Source organism: Puma concolor, chromosome B4, assembly GCF_028749965.1.
Source record: "Puma concolor isolate L17-30 chromosome B4, mPumCon1.1.hap2, whole genome shotgun sequence".
In the NCBI taxonomy this organism is placed as follows: domain Eukaryota; kingdom Metazoa; phylum Chordata; class Mammalia; order Carnivora; family Felidae; genus Puma; species Puma concolor.
In genome coordinates, this window is record NC_141673.1 from 26,976,079 (window position 1) to 26,993,137 (window position 17,059).

General features: G+C 40.6%; 1 protein-coding gene across 3 annotated transcripts in view; it reads right to left on the reverse strand.

Moving 5' to 3' along the window:
• Positions 1 to 218: 218 nt before the first annotated feature.
• CRADD (CARD and death domain containing adaptor protein) overlaps positions 219 to 17,059 on the reverse strand; it is a 180,168-nt gene continuing 163,327 nt past the window's right edge. For all 3 annotated transcript variants that reach the window (XM_086712655.1, XM_025926718.2, XM_086712654.1), the window contains exon 3: positions 219 to 2,417. In XM_086712655.1, coding sequence (XP_086568781.1) covers positions 2,116 to 2,417 — 302 coding nt within the window. In that variant the 3' untranslated portion in view covers positions 219 to 2,115. The remainder of the gene's footprint in view (positions 2,418 to 17,059) is intronic.

Here is a 17,059-nt window from a genome sequence, read left to right on the forward strand (position 1 = left end):
CTGACAGAGCACCAAGGTATCTTTGTGCATGGTAGATTCCAAGCAAATGGTGGGAAGATGAGCTAGCTTATCATCAGACCCATTTCTAAAATGCCATCTAGTCAGAGGCAGCAGAGCCCGGCCATACTCCCTTGGCCATAAATGCGGTGAGAACAAAAGCCAAAGCAATTCTCTATTAGCAAACCCAGGGGACAAACAGCAATGTAACAAGTCCAAGGTTCAAAATGACAGGCAGTTTATTGAAGATGCCATAGAAGTTCAGTCTATCACTAGCACAGTGATGGGGCCAGAAGTCTGAGAATTTTACAAGACAGTGAATTAATGGCTGGGCTACAAAATGGAAAATTAAAGCTGATGGGGCCAGGAGACCATCCTTTTGAACTGCTTGTTGAACTGTGAAATAACTGATCTTTTTTAGTAAAGGGAATATGGCTGCCAGACATCTGAGAGGATGTTATCGACGTGCCACGGTCACCTTTGTGAGCACTCATTTCACGTTGAATTCTTCCATTTTATATTCTCATCCCGGAACACAGTGAGGTAAAAAGTCTAATTTTTTTCCCTTTGAAAAAAATCCTCCGTTAAGTTAGGATTAGGAAATAGATTCCCCGATTATTCAGAAGAACAGATCACAGATTGGGACTGTTCACCTGTCCTTCTCTTGACTGGACCCACGGTAGAGTTAGTACGTTACATCACAGGTTAAAGCTTGGCAGGAAGCATGGTAATAGCACTTCCTCCTGAAGTGCCCTCGCCTGTAGCCACTATTCGGCTTTGCCTGTGAACTTTGTCCATGTGCAGCCACAGCAGCAAATTAACAGCTCCCATTTTCTGAGAGCTGACAAAGGGCAAGGCACTAGACGAGCCCTTGGCAGACATTATCTCTTTAACCATCACAAAAATCTTGGAAGAGGGGACAATCATTTCCTCATCTGTAGACGCTTAGGTTAGAGAAGTGGGGTGATTTGTCCAAGGTGATGCTGCTAGCAGGAGGACAGCAGGACTCAAGCTTCTTCGAGGGGCATGTGAGAAAGAGGAGAAGCAGCATGGAGCAACAGGAAAGGAGCAGGGCTCCAAAGACACCTATTCTAGCTCATTCGGCCCCGGAAAATCATGCAATTTCACTACAGAAGGAGGCTCACCTCTCTTGGCCAACTACTTCATAGGATTTTTGTGAGGTCCAAACGAGATCACATACATGAAAACTCTTGGAAACAGTGAACCATTTGACAAATATCATGTGTCATTAATAAAAAGACAGAAGACTAAATCGTACTCTTTTAGAGCACAACACTTAAATCCCTACAATTTCAACAGAAAGACCACACCCTCTTTTGTCCCCCAACTAAAGCCTTTAAACAAATGGCACAGTTATTTTCTTAAGCAACCTTTTAAAGATCAAGGGCTCAGGTGTGCATGCTGGTACCTGAAGTGGTCTTGCAGGGGAGCTTCAGTGTCTTAAATTTAATGCAGACACCCTGCCTATTTACCTTGACTGGAGAAAGTAAGAATTTTGTTATTACTTGTAATTCTGTTTCAAAACAAAAATGACTTCTGTAATTATGCACTTTTAATCTATGCACTACAGGAATGAGAAAAACAAACAAACAATACTCTCTCATGAAAGGGTCACGTTATATATAGTAATTCACTTTTTATTATCATCATCATTAATAGCAAAGTGCACAGTTCAGTTCCCAGGAAATATAAAAGTGGATGCTTTATATATAGGACACCTGCATGTAATGTGATAACATAGTAGGTTTTTGTGTGTGTGTGTGTGTGTGTGTGTGTTTTGAGCCAGTGTGATTTACCAGTTTACTGAAAGGCAACCACACAATTAAAACCTGCACAATTAAAACAATGCAATCTTCAAGCAATTAAAAACAACCAATTGTCAATGTGGTAGAGCCACTGAGTAATCTGGCCTTTCAAGTAATATCAACTGGAAATCCTATTTTCTCCTTTTATCTAAGAATCTTAAAAAGAAAACCACAACAACAAGAACAACAACAACACAAAACCCCCCGAAAACTACCTGCCCTGGGAGAAAGTCAGGATTCTGCACATGCAACTTGGGACATGCTCCCCATGGGTGGATGGAGGGAGACACCATTATTCCAACATGTTCTGGAGCACCGAGGGGTCCACCTCCACGGCCTGAAGGCCTCTCTGCAAGCTCCGGAAGGTGGCCTGCTTCCCGTAGCGCTGCCGCCAGCGGACGAAGGCCTCCACCATCTGTGACTGCACGTTGTGGGGGTGGTTGGCCTTACAGCGGTAGATATCCGTCTGGGACAGTCCCAGAGACAGCACCACGGGCTCCCACTCAGGGCCCAGCCTTTGCGCCAGCTGGTTAATCTGCTGGTCGGATGGGGAGCTGTTGAGGATGTGTGGGGGGATACCGGTCATCCGGTCATCTGGGGAAAAGAAAGACATAAAGGTGAAAAGAGCAAACACATCAGATGGGGGCAGACATGAAAACTGTGGGAGGACAGCCCAACACTTCCATATGGAAGGGCCAACTTTTCCTAGTCTTCCTGGGGGCTGCTCAGTAAAAGGCCATAAACAGGAGTTTACAAAACACCATTTAGCATCTATGAAAATGTTTATTGCAGAAAATGTGAAAATAAGAAAATGACAATACTAGGAATCCCATCAGAGAAACCCGCTGTTGATGTGATCTACAGTAAAACCTTGGTTTGCAAGCGTGTTCCAGAAACAAGCTTGTAATCCAAAGCATGCGTATATCAAAGCGAATTTCAAGAACCATCGGCTCAGTTGTGACCATGTGACATTCGGCATCACATACTACTCGTATTGCAAGACATCGTTCATCAAGTCAAAATTTACTAGAAATGTTTGCTCATCTTGCGGAACACTCGCAGAACAAGTTACTCATAGTCCAAAGTTTTACTGATATTTCTTTTCAGTTTTTTTGTATATAAAACATACATTTAGGATTACCTGGCACATAGTGCTTTATAACATGATTTTTTTCACTTCCATATCTTTTATCAGAGAGGCCAAGCAGGGGTTTCTGTGGGGAATTAAGAATGCCAGCCTGGACCCCAGGGGTGACACTCTCTCCTGCAGGAATGGCTAGTGCTGGAGGGTAACGGGCTACATGGAATACCTACTCTCTCCTGATAAACGTGAACACTACCCAGAAAAGTTGCAGTTCCTAACAGAAGCAGAAGCAAAGAGGCCTGCTCAGGAAAAATAAAACTTAGGGGCCACGAGGTAGCAGGAGGAGAGTTACCACCCTGGCAGAGCCCAGTGGAGGAAGAGAAAGCATGTGCTGTGGAGGGGCAGTGAGAGAACCTGACCTTGCACCTCCTAGATCCCCGTCTCCCCAAGGCCAGTCTGCTAAGGAACTCTGACACTGAGTGAGTGACTACAGACGGGCTAGGCATATCCAGTAAGAAGTACCATCGCAGTTACGATGTAGAAGGCCTTCTAGAGGAAGGGGCTTAAAGCTAGGCCCTGAACACGAGGGAAAGAGCCCAGTGAATGGAAAGATAAAGAAGTGTGTCCCGCACAGAGGGGATTGCCTGTGCAGAGGCCCTGAGGCAGAAAACCATGGTAAATCGAAGAAAAGAAAGCAGTTCAGGGTAGCTAAGCGCAGAGAGTCAGAAGGACTCCAAACATCCCAAATTCTGGGGCTGCTTATTGGTTAGGCCGGGACTAGAAGCGAGGTTTTCATATTCCTGGCTCAAATGTGTGCATGACAGTACTCTACTTGTACTACACTTTGTCACCAGTATTACAGGGATCTGGAGTCAATCCTACTTCACACTCACCAGCTCATTGTTTAGATTTATGAATTCAAGAAGAAGGCACAAAGCATCCTATTAGAACAGCTAATGTTTTCCACCGCATGTGCCTTTGGTCCCGAGGCACTTGCCAGTATCTTAGGCAAGTTGCAAGTTGCTGAGTTGCAAAAATACGGTTAAGGACTCTGGTGGTGTCGAGACTAGAATTTTTTTTTTTTTTTTTTTTTGGAAATGATTAAGAAGCAATTAGAATAATGATGATACTACTGACAATATTTTATATTAACAGTAATGATTTTATAGCTTTTATAAAAATATGGGCACTTTTATAAAAATGTGGGCTCATTGAAAAAAGCCCTTATTCCTTATTATTCAAGGAAAATAAAAAAAGTACAAAGAAGAAAACAAGGCATCCAGTATCCCACCACTAGACTTACAGTTGCCATACATCATTCTGGGCATTTCTTTATGCACACATACTGCTAAAAGGGTAATATAGCTTTTGTCTCATAAGAGTTATTGATTTTTGCTTGAATATAACAGAAAAAAAAAAAGAAACAGAGATGAAACTAAATGGCTTTCTGACCTACAGTCAAATATTTAAACAATGACAACATGTACACCCAAAAGATTTAATGCTGAGAAAAAAAAGTATAACATAATTTATATATTTTCACATAAAAGTGGTAAACTATATATTTTCACATTAACACTCTATAATTAACACTTGATATTTCCTGTTCATTCCCTCATGATTTTTCTTGCTTATATCATTTTTATTGTGTTGGGTGCATAACATTTTTATGCTTCTGTAACAATAATCTGCCACCCCCTCACCCCCCACCCAAGTTGTTTAGTCTTAAAACTACATTATAATGGTTTGAATGTTCACCAAGTCTTTTTTGTTGTTGTTTGTTTTAAACCATGACTTTTCTACTTCTGAATCTGTTCTTTTGATTTGAGTCAGTTGGGTCAATTTCATCACAGGGTGATGTTTTTCAAGAAATGCTCATGGCCACCATATTCTTTGAGTTCCTTCAGATCAGGACTGTCTGCTTTCTGCTTTCACTGTTGAATAATATGCAAACAAATTTATATATTGTTTTACTATTATACTTTTAGAGTTTTTTTTTAATGGTTATTTATTTTTGAGAGAGAGAGAGAGAGAGAGCAAGCAGGGGAGGAGCAGAGAGAGAGAGGGAGACACAGAATCCAAAGCAGGCTCCAGGCTCTGAGCTGTGAGCACAGAGCCCGATGCGGGGCTCGAACCCACGAACTGCGAGATCATGACCTGAGCCGAAGTTGGACGCCCAACCGACTGAGCCACCCCAGGCGCCCCACTATTATACTTTTACATTATAAATATAATTCTATATTATTTAAATAATTTTATTCCTCTCCTAAGTTTGTAGATTGTGCTCATATTTTATGGTGGGGAATGTCGGTATGGGGAATTTGGACACCAACTTGACCGTCCCCCATTTTGTAGAACTTGTTTTTTCTGTCCGAAGCTTATGATCCTGAAGCTTTAGACCAGAGAACATCTTGGCCATTTTCTATCTTCTTTTCTAGATATGTAGCAAGATCTTCTGACTGAAGATTTAGCCCTTCTTCCCTTTCAGAAAAATCTTCCTGTGTTGTATCTCTGCATTCTTTTTCTGTTCCAGATGCCGGATGTCTCTGCCAATCCACCATGGCTATCACTTTCTGTCTTATTACCTTAACTCCCTTCCTGTGATTATCTCATGCCTCTGCCCCATGCCATTCATTTCATGTTTGGTTATTTTTATGCTGTTTTATTTTGCTTTGGGTTTTTTTGTTGTTGTTGTTGGGTTCAAATCTTACATTGTGTTTTTATTTCTCAATTTCTTTTCTTGGCTCTTCAATCTAGCTTTTAAAAATCCCATTCCACTTCATATCCATTAGGATGGTTATTGTCAAAAAAAAAAAAAAAAAAACCAACTCCAGAAAATAACAAGTGTTGGTGAGGATATAAAATGGTACGGCTGTTATGGCAAAGAGTATGGTGGTTCCTTAAACAATTAAAAATGGAATTACCATACAACCTAGCAATTTTACTTCTGGGTCATAGTCCTGAAAGGATCGAAGCAGTGACTCAAAGAGATATTTATACACCCATCTTCACAGCAGCACTGTTCCCAATAGCCGAACAGTAGAAGCAAACCAAGTGTCTATCAAGGGATGAAGGGATAAACAAAATGTGGTAGATTATACATTAGAATATTATTGAGTCTTAAAGAAGGAAAAAAGCCTGACTCGTTCTATGTGTGTGAAATTAGAAGACATTATGCTAAGAGAAGTAAGCCAGGCACGAAAGGACAAGCACTCTGTGATCCCAGCCATATGAGCTACCTATAGTAGTCAATCCCACTGAGATGGAAAGAATGAAGGTCACCAGGGGAGGGGAGAGGGGAATGGGGAACTGTTCAATGGGTAGCAGGTTCTGCAAGATGAAAAGAATTCTGGAGGTTAGCCGCACAATATGAATGTACTTAACACAATGGAATTGTACACCTAAAAATGGAAAAGATTTTATGTTATGCATATTTTACCACAATTAAAAATAAAAATTAGGGGCACCTGTGTGGCTCAGTCGGTTGAGCATCCAACTCTTGATTTCGGCTCAGGTCATGATCTCACAGTTCATGGGATCGAGCCCTACATTGGGCTCTGTGCTGTCAGACAGCTTGCTTGGGATTCTCTCTCTCTCTGTCTCTTTTTGCCCCTTCCCTACGTGTGCACGCATGCATGCACCCTCTCTTTCTCTCTCTCAAAATAAATTTAAAAAATAAAAAATAAATAAAAGGAGGACTAATCTTATAAAAATAAATAAATAATGAAGTTTAAAAATCTCGTTGTTTTATCGTAACTACACTGAGTTTTTATTTCCACTGAATCCATACTGAGCTCTCCTATAGCATGAAATATTCATGAGGTTGAGTTTTCTTGGGTTGGCTTTCCACTCGGGCCACACTGGTGTCTGTTTACTTTCTGCAAGCCATGCTCCTTTCTTTTTTCTCCTGTAGCATTTTTGCACAGTTGTCACGACACTTATCTTCATCTTGCTCCCATTTAACATGAGCATCTTTATCCAGGGCTTCTGTTTGCTCTCTTATGGTAAGCCAAGGTACCCTTGACACTTTCTCCCTCTGAGCTACAACTTGGGGTTGGCTGTTGCCTTCTATGCAGTGTTCTGCCACGGAGGAGACATAGGACTCACTAGCCTGCCCTTGCTGGGAGTGCGGTGCCCCGCTCTCTCTTTTGGAAGCCAGTTAAATGTCTTGTACCGAGCCTGCTTTGCCTAGCCAGGGTGCACTTACTCCTGTGGTCTCTTTCCCGTAGCTCAGCGTGGAGACTGGGAGATGGCCTGCGTTTGGTTGCCTTCCTGCCTCTGCTGAGGGTGCTTCTTGACATTTACCAAGGCCATCCACTCACCTCCTCCACCAGCTTCTTTTCATACTGATCTGAATTAACAGGAGTCCTTAGGATTTTGTACACTTCCCTTCTTTTCCCAGGATTGCTTCTGAAGGGTCAGGGTCTGGTGTTCCTTTCCCCGCCCGCCCCTTTTCAAAGCACATGGCATAAAAGCCGTGATTGGGTTTTGTTGTTGTTGTTGTTTGGCTGCCGCTGGCGAATGTTTCTGCTTTTAACTTTTTTGGTTCAGTTTATCGGGGGTCGGGGAGGAGCCTGTGACTGCTGCACTCGGTCATCATTCTGACTCCTGGCCAACTATTAATGCAACATACGCTTTGGGCCAATTATTTGGGAGCGAGGGCGGTATTTGCTCTCATTCCTCTACACTTCAGGGTCACATATGCCTTGTGAATACTGCCACATAACTGGGAGAGGGCCAGCAATCTGTGGACACAGTCTGGAGCAAAGATAACTGGCACACGAGCACGACACAGCCAAGGGCAACTCAAGCCCTTCCAAGGAGACCTTACACACAGAAAGAGAGAATAACAGCTGTTTGTGCTGTCTGACCTCTATCAGGAAAAGAATCCTCACGAGGCCCTTCCAACTCGTGAGTTCTGCTGAATACGAAGTTATTTAAAAATGAGAGTCCTAAGGCTGGAGTGTCAACATCCAAGGATTTACTGCATAAAATCAGGTCAAGCTATAAATGAATCCACTGTGACCATCTGGACACTGCTCCTCAAAGCTTGCTGTGCGTACCACTGTGGGTGTACAAGATGATATCAGGTGGTACACGGGTGAACATTCTGTATTTGAATTGTCAGGTACCTACTTAAATACAATTAGAAAAGTATAAATACCATTTCAAACTCATGACTGCAAAAATCAAGACAAGTAAATGAAAGTACATTACAAAGTGGATATAGGATGACAAAACAAGTGATCAAAAAAGAAAAATAAGGGGCGCCTGGGTGGCGCAGTCGGTTAAGCGTCCGACTTCAGCCAGGTCACGATCTCGCGGTCCGTGAGTTCGAGCCCCGCGTCGGGCTCTGGGCTGATGGCTCGGAGCCTGGAGCCTGTTTCGGATTCTGTGTCTCCCTCTCTCTCTGCCCTTCCCCCGTTCATGCTCTGTCTCTCTCTGTCCCAAAAATAAATAAAAAACGTTGAAAAAAAATTTTTTTAAAAAAAGAAAAATAAATGTTTAAGTCAACAGTAAATTTAAATTAAAGCACGAACTTAGCGGCACCTGTGGTACAAAGATACAGCAAAAATTGTACAAGCAGAACCCCAATGACAGAAGTGTGGGGGACGTTGAGTGTTTCTACAAAGTGTGCTATTGGTACTTGAGGCAGGGAGATCCGCTCGGCAGGGCTGTCCCAGTGCACAACAAGGCCTTCAGCGTGCACTTACTAAGTGCGAGTAACACCCTAGTCTGAGCACACAAGTCCACATATCCTGGGCTGAGGCAATACTGTTCCTGGTTGAGAACCACCAGATACCGTGGCATAAGTATCCACTAGTTTTAAATACCCTAAAGCAGGGATTCTCTCCCTCTATACTGACAGAATGTTCTCTCTTATACAGATCCTAAATCCTTCCTGCAACTCTTCAATCCCATTCCTGGTGAAGTTCAAACTCCCATGTTTCAGAAGAAACAACATTCCCTGACAAACGGGTCTATCACAATGAAGCCATGCATTTGAAGGGATAAATGCCCCCCTCCCCAGGTCTGCTCCCCACCCCCAGCCCCGTCCCCTCCCATCCTTCCACCCCCCCCCCATCTTTGTGGTCACGACATGAATAAAAACAACATAATGTTCCCCTCTCTTTCTCTATCTCCTCCTCCCTCACTCATACCAATAAACAGCTGTTCTGGCCTCAAACCAAAAGTCTCCTTCCCAATTCTTATTGCATTTAGAGTCAAGTATAAAGATTCACACTTCACTTTTTTGTTCCTTATAGGTCACTTGTCTCCCAAGCTCATTATGGGCAGAGATCATGTCTTCTACTTCTTGCCCTCCTTCTCCAATCTTTAGCCCCTTGCTAAGCAGAAAATGGAGCTCAGTGTACAATAACTAATCACATTCTTAAAAAGTTGCTCCAAGTCAAGTTTCCAACTCATCATCTACACCAGCTCTGTGCTTCTGACTTTTTCATTCGTTACAGAAAAAGAAGTCATCTCTTCCAACAAATCTCTGTGCAGACAGCACCCTGTGGTCTATCCTGGCTGAGTATGTAATCTGTGAGTGAAGGAAAGCCCATGAGCCCATCCTCCCTGGTAGACCTCTCTTTTTTGAGCTGTATTCTATAATACGCGGCCACCTTAATGGTGACCTGCAAGGAGGAACTATACAGGATTCCAAAGCACAGTTCAGAGAATGAAGACTAAGGAAGGTCACAGAAGACATGTAAGCAGCTGCTGGGAGACTCAGACACATCTATGCTCAGGAATCTACAATAACGGAAAGGATTTCAAGGATAAATTCCTTTAACTATAAACTTCTGTAATATAACCAGAGATGTAAGTACATATGAGTTCCTTATAAGAGTGACTCAGCTGGACATAGGGTTGCAGTTTTAGAAACTATGTATGTTCCTTTGCAGAATTTGGTAACATATCCCTCTTGCCAACTCACTGCTGTAGTCAGCCGCTATCACTGCTGCGACTATCATTATGCTTCAGGTTTGCTGGACCAGAAAAAAAGTTGAGCTATGAGACTTCCCCCTTCTAATGTGGCCACTGTTGGAGTAAAAGGCTAATCCCTGCCTCAAGGACATGTAAGGCCTCTACTCAGGTTGAGTCCACTGATGTTCCACTGACCAACGCAAGGCATGTGGCCAGGACCAGTGTGACAGGGAATTAAGTCTTTTCATAGGGTGGGAGGAGTAAAATTTTGCCAAAAGCAATAATTTATAAACACTGACCCAGCAATTGCACTACTAGTTATTTCTCTAAAGGATACAAAAATGCTGACTTTAAGGGGCACATGCACCCAATGTTTATAGCAGCACTATCAACAACAACCAAATTATGGAAAGAGCCCAAATGTCCATCAACTGACGAATGGATAAAGAACATGTGGTGTGTATATACGTACGTGTGTGTGTGTGTGTATACACACATACATACAATGGAATATTACTCAGTGATCAAGAAGAATGAGATCTTGCCATTTGCAACAACGTGGATGAACTAGAAGGTATTATGCTAAGCGAAATGAGTCAGAGAAGGACAAATATCATATGGTTTCATTCATATGTGGAATTTAAGAAACAAAACAGAGGAACACAGGGGAAAGGAAGCAAAATAATATAAAAATAGAGAGGGAGGAAAACCATAAGACACTCTTAAACACAGAGAACAAACTGAGGGTTGCTGGAGAGGAGGAGGGTGGGGGATGGGCTAAATGGTGATGGGCATTAAAGAGGGAAGTTGCTGGAATGAGCCCTGGGTGTTGTATGTAAAGTGATGAATCGCTGGGTTCTACTCCTGAAGCCAATACTACACTGTATGTTAACGAATGTGAGTTTAAATAAATAATTTTTTAATTAAAAAAATGAAAAAAATCCACAAGTGTACAAATACATTTTTTTAAATCTAGATGAACTGATACTGGGATATATAAAATACGAAAATTAGTGCCGGAAAAAATAGAAAACTCGAATAGGTCAAAGTATTAATGAAATACGTTGAAATGGCAATCAAAGCACTTCCCTGCTAAAGAGCCCTAGGCCCAGACAGTGTTCTAGTGAGCTCTATCAAATGTCCATGAAACGTTTCACTTCCTAGCTTCTATAAGCGATTCTAGGAAATAGAAAAATAACAAAAGTTATGTAGCCTATTTTAATTAGGCTGCTTTACTTTTTGTTCCAAACAGGATAAGGAGAACACAAGAAAAGAAAGATTACAGGTTCTTTGCAATTATTATTTTAGATGTAAAAATCCTAAATATTCACTGAGTAAAAAAAAAAAATCTATTTAAAATAATATATTGTGAGCAAGTAGAATTTATCCTGGGATTACAATAATTTCCATATTACAAGGTCTATCAATTAATTCAACATAGCAATCGTCCAAAGTGGTAAGTCACTATTATCTTACTAGATGCAAAGAAGTATTTGATAAAATTTGATAAAATTATGATTCCTTAAAAAGATATCTTTAATTAGGAATGTGAGGAACCTCCTTAACTTGGTAAAGACTGTAAAAACCTTCAACAAGTATTTGGTTTAATTGACAGCTTTTAAACATTCTCCTTTTAATGGTAGAGACAAAACAAGGATGCTCGATGTCACCACTACTGTTGCATATTGTCGTGGAGGTCTGAACCGGAGGTATAAAGAAAAAGAAATTAGGTACAAACATTTGAAGGGAAGAGGTAAAACTATCACTATTTTCAGGCTAGTTGATCTAACATGTAAGAAAAGGCCAAGATCAACAGATAATCCATCAGAACAAGTGAGAGGGTCGAGTAAAATTGCCAGAAAACAAAAATAAAAACCAACAAACCAGTATTTCTGCATTCTAGCAATAATCAAACACAAAATATAATAATAAACAATAAAATTAAACAATAAAATTGTAAAGTATCTAGAGATTCAATTAACAAAGATCACACAAGACCTCAATGGGGTAAATCTTAAGCATTTATTAAAAGACATAAAGCAAGATCTGAATAAATGGGGAGTCATTCGTGTTCTGGGTGGGAAGGCATATAAACATGACAAGTCTCGTAATGACAATTGAAATTTTATAATGGGGAAAGGAGAGGCTATTTCCAAACTGGGGAGAGCTAATTATACAGAAAAAAATAAAACTGTACTTTTGTATCACACCATACACAGTGATGGATTCCTTGTGGATAAAGGTCCAAACATAAAAGGTAAAACTACTAAGTTAATAAAAATAACGGCGAGTGTCTTTATGACCTGCAGTGGGAAGATCCTTTTCAAAAGATAAAATTTTTTTTACATCAAAATTAAAGATTTCTGTGCAATGAAGGAGACCCTCATCCAAGATGACGGAGCAGAATGGGTCTACACCCCAGAAGGGAAGACTACCCAGACGGTAGACGGTAGTCCCGAAACCAAGAGAAGGAAGACAAGCACCTCCACGGGGAAAAGGATGAAGGTGGGACAAGGCGATTCAAATAAGAGGGAACTCAAAAAAGAGAGAGATGCTCAAACACAGAAATTTAAGAAATAACAACAGAAATAACCATGACAGATCACTTTATGTGCCTGGAAATCTAGACAATGCCAAGCTCTGGCCGAGATGTGGAGACGCCGGAACTTGACTGGGCACTGGGCAGCCAGCCATTCTACAAGCCAGCAGCAGGTGGGCAACTGGAACGCAGTATACAATCTCGTTCTCACGCACGCGTACCCACGAAAAACTCTGAAAAAGCCCCCTCAGGGACATGTACAAGGTTGTTTATACAAAGTTGCATTATTTGTGCTCACAAGTACACGTATGCCTTCCAACCCGGTTCTCCTGTTTGGGGGTTTATAGATCCCAGAAAAATTCTCGTACAGACTCATGAGGAGTCATGTACGAGGCTGTTTAGATCAGGTAACGCTGTGGGAGGAAAGGAGCTCGAAGCAATGTCAGAGCTCACTACTAGGGGAAGAGGCAAACATGAGGGAGTACAAAGGGAGTGCTGGACAGTTAGGATAAAGCAAAAATATAAGAAAAAAGAAGGAGACCTGTAACAATGGAATATTTAAAATGTATGTTGTAAAACACCACCACTGGTGAAAACACACACAAATGAAAGAACATATCCGAGACAGAAAAAAATGGTTTGTCGTGGGAGGGAAGGGAATGGAGAGGCTGGGGATGCCAGACTGAGAAAGCCAACCTGACTGGGCACCTCCCAGGGGCTGCGTTAACCTGGGTCCCTGAGTATAGCGTTTCTGCAGAGACGTCCCTTTGGCTGAGGCGCCGGCTGCCTGGAAATGAAAGAAAAGCACCTTAAAAAGAAAACTAATTAGAACCACTTGTTCTGATAGATAATCACAGAGAACAATGTGGTCCTCACAGAGAGGTGGAGAAATAAACTGGTCTTTCTAAAACTGATTCCTGGATAACGAAGTGACCGCCTACTCCAATAACAAGGCTGTGTTGCAAAATACAAGTAAATCAGACTTATTGCAATGGAAAACTTGATTTGACTATAGTCTACGGAAGGTCAACAACAAAACTACTAGCAATAACTGAGTTCTCACTGAAATAAAAGAGGGAAGGGACGGTGGCCACAGCTCTGGCTAAGAATTAGCAGGTGTGGGTCCTATCTAAATTTGAATCTGCCATCAACTGGCCACATAACATGGGGTAAGACACTTAGCCTCTCTCAGAATGTTTTCTCATTTGCAAAAGGTAAAACCAGATGATTGCCAAAGCCTCACTTAGATTATATTATTATATTATTATTATTATATTATATTATTCTTAGCTAAGATGATTGTCAAATATATAGGTAAATCGGTAGATATCTTATTCTTGAACATAGAAACAATTCAAGAACTTGTTCTGAGCCTTTCTTTAAAAGTCTTGGCAATCTACCTAGTTGGTATAATGAATAAAATAAAGATACCAGCAGTGCGATACCAAGGGTGAATACATGGAACCGTCTGCTTCAGATGCAAGCAAAAAAAGGATGCACTGTTTCTAGAGAATTGAAAAACAATAATAAAACCACTAAAAATCTGTTTTTCATATCAACATGTGCCAAAAATTCTAAACAATGCAAATGACAAAATATCTGTTTTCTCTGGGGTGGAATGCTTCCCTGCCGGGTAGTCTGCCCTGATCCCCTTGACCCATTTCTTGATATCAGTAACAGGAACGCCACAGTAAAAAGATTAGTACAGAACACTGAATTCATTTAAATATAAGACTAATTTTAAACAACTGAACAGAATCTAATGTTATATACCCCGACTATATCAAAACAATACAAGTGATCAAAATTAAAGCTAGATTCTAGAACAGAAAATAAATATTGTATCTTGACTTTGTGATGATAACGTCACTAACAAAAATCCAGAAGGGAAGAAGGACAGACTGTGAGAGCACCGATGATCTCATTTATCACAGTAGGGAGGAAATCAACACTTCCTAAAATGGAGAGGACGGCAGTCAGGATAGACTATTATCTATGGTAGGAGAGAAGCCCTGAATCTCAGTGAGGCCCACATGGCTCTTCAGGGCATCACCTGCATGACCTGGGTGCGCACTCTATGCTGCATTGATATTATGCTCCTCCATATTCACAGAAGCGTCCATGCTCACCAAGACGGAAAAGAAAGGCTAAGAGATAGGAGATCTGGCAATTAAATACATCACTCCATAAGTGACCTTCTGCTCACTTCTGCTCACATTTTGTAGCTAAAGCAAGTCACAAGGTCATACCTAACTTGAAAGGATTGAGGGAGTACTCCTATATCCCTGAGGAATTCCTATAGGAATTCTCCTATGTCCCAGGATGGGGAGAGACCTGGGTGAACAGCATTAATGTCTCCCGAGAAACATAACTGGGGGGAAAGAAAATACAAAAACATCAAGTTCTTCATCATCTCTTAACCACAGACGAAAAAAAATAACATTTCTTACTATGAAAAAAAATGTTTATTCAAAGTTCAGTAATTTCTTAATTCTCACTTCATTTCTTTTACTCTAGTTAAATTCAAATAAAATTAAATGTAGTGGTTCTTAAATTTAAAAATCATATAACCATACTTTTCTGAAAGTATTTCTTCCTCTCTCTTCTTTCTTTCTTTCTTTCTTTCTTTCTTTCTTTCTTTCTTTCTTTCTTCTTTCTTTCTTTCTTTCCCCTCTCTTTCTCTTATCCACCCATCCATCCATCCATCTTCCCATCTATAAACATGCTTAAAGAGATGTCCAACAGGATGTTCACTTATTGTTGAGGCTTACTTCTAAGTGATAGAATTTGTGATCTTTTCTTTTTACTTTTCTGAATTCCTGGGATTCTTTATATAAAGTGAGCATGTATCATTTTTATAAACATAGCAAGAGTCATTATTAGAATATGAATGAATGAGAGGAAACACCGGACCTTCTATCACTAAGCCTTAAAACCACTAGAGAGTGAGAAAGAGATGAACATGGCTTTACATTGCTGTAGGAAAGGTCAGGGGATTATAGGAGCAGAAAATGTGGTATTTCATGATCATTATATCTCGTTTGAAATTACAAAATGGGTAAATGCTGATAGCTTCAGGCCATGTAGCTGGTTTGAATCGATTATGTAAAGGACATACATTTCTCTGTTTTATCAATTTCTTGAAAAGCCCTTTATATTTTATTCAGAATAGTTGTTGATATATATTCAAGGCTGATACATGTCATTCCCACTAAATATGCAGTTAGTTGCTTATTGAGTTTAAAAGAGATGTTCTTTGGAAATGGAGTTGGTTTTTCCCATTTAAAAAATAATGGACATTAAACACAAAAGAACGATTAATAAACTGAAAAGGGAAAATCATAACTTCTAACAAGAGCCTATTTACCCATAACACAGTGGGGACGGGGATGAGAGCCCATGAGAGCCCACAATACTTCTGGAAGCCCATGGAAATGTTTTAATTTCTTTTATTTATTTTTTTTTTTTAATTTTTTTTTCAACGTTTATTTATTTTGGGACAGAGAGAGACAGAGCATGAACGGGGGAGGGGCAGAGAGAGAGGGAGACACAGAATCGGAAACAGGCTCCAGGCTCTGAGCCATCAGCCCAGAGCCCGACGCGGGGCTCGAACTCACGGACCGCGAGATCGTGACCTGGCTGAAGTCGGACGCTTAACCGACTGCGCCACCCAGGCGCCCCTAATTTCTTTTAAAATGAGAAGAAAAAAGGAACTTTAGGTAAAAGAAAATATTTGAATGTATAATATTAATATATACATCTTTATAACAAGAGTCATAAAATGTAACTTAATATTTTTTTATGGAGGAATGGGCCACAAAGGCAAGAGTGCCTCCAGCCCATTCAAATCATAATGCAGCCCTGCTTCTAACATCTCTAAGTTACAAGTTCATTGGCAGGTGGCAAAAAATTACTTGGTTTATTGAAACATGCTTAAAAACTACCTTTGGAAATTAAAAACAGAGTGTGATTGTTGAGAGACAAAATTCCAGAGTGCCTTGTAGATTACCCAGAGTGTGCAAGTGACTAATGCAAATTCTCAATGTTAATGACAACACTGCTTTTTCGTAGGTAATAAGCAAATGACATTAAAGATTCCTTTATATGGAAGTTCCACTATATGGATATAAAGTTTTGGGTTGTCGCCTTTTTCTAAATAGGCAAAATGAGCTCCTTAATCACATTATTTTCCACAGATGATTGTTCTTCAAAATTTTCAAAATCGTTTAAAAATGTTTGTAACTCTATTTTAGTCCTCAAGATGGAAACATCAATATTTAAACTGATACCCAAACTACAAGAAGCAAGCTGCCCCCATGGTCCCTTGATATTATCTTTGTGGCTAATTCCCAGGCAGGAAGGGGTAACGGGAGTTAGTTTAAGAAGCCTCAACTGCATATTATAAATTATAAAATAACTCTGATAGCTATGTGTTCCTTATCAGTACTAAACCTGCCTGGAAGAAGTGTAAGATCACTGATGAGTGCTTACAGGCAACTGACTCCAGGCATCAAAAGTACATTCCTTTGACAGTTCCACTGGGCTGAGCGGCTTGGCGATAAGACCAAAGAAATAAAAGGGGATGGAGACCGTGTAAATTTGCCAAGCGAAATCTTTCAAAGTTATGACGCAATAACCTTAAAAGTGAAAATTTCAGTCCTCATACCAGCAACTGAAGGAGGG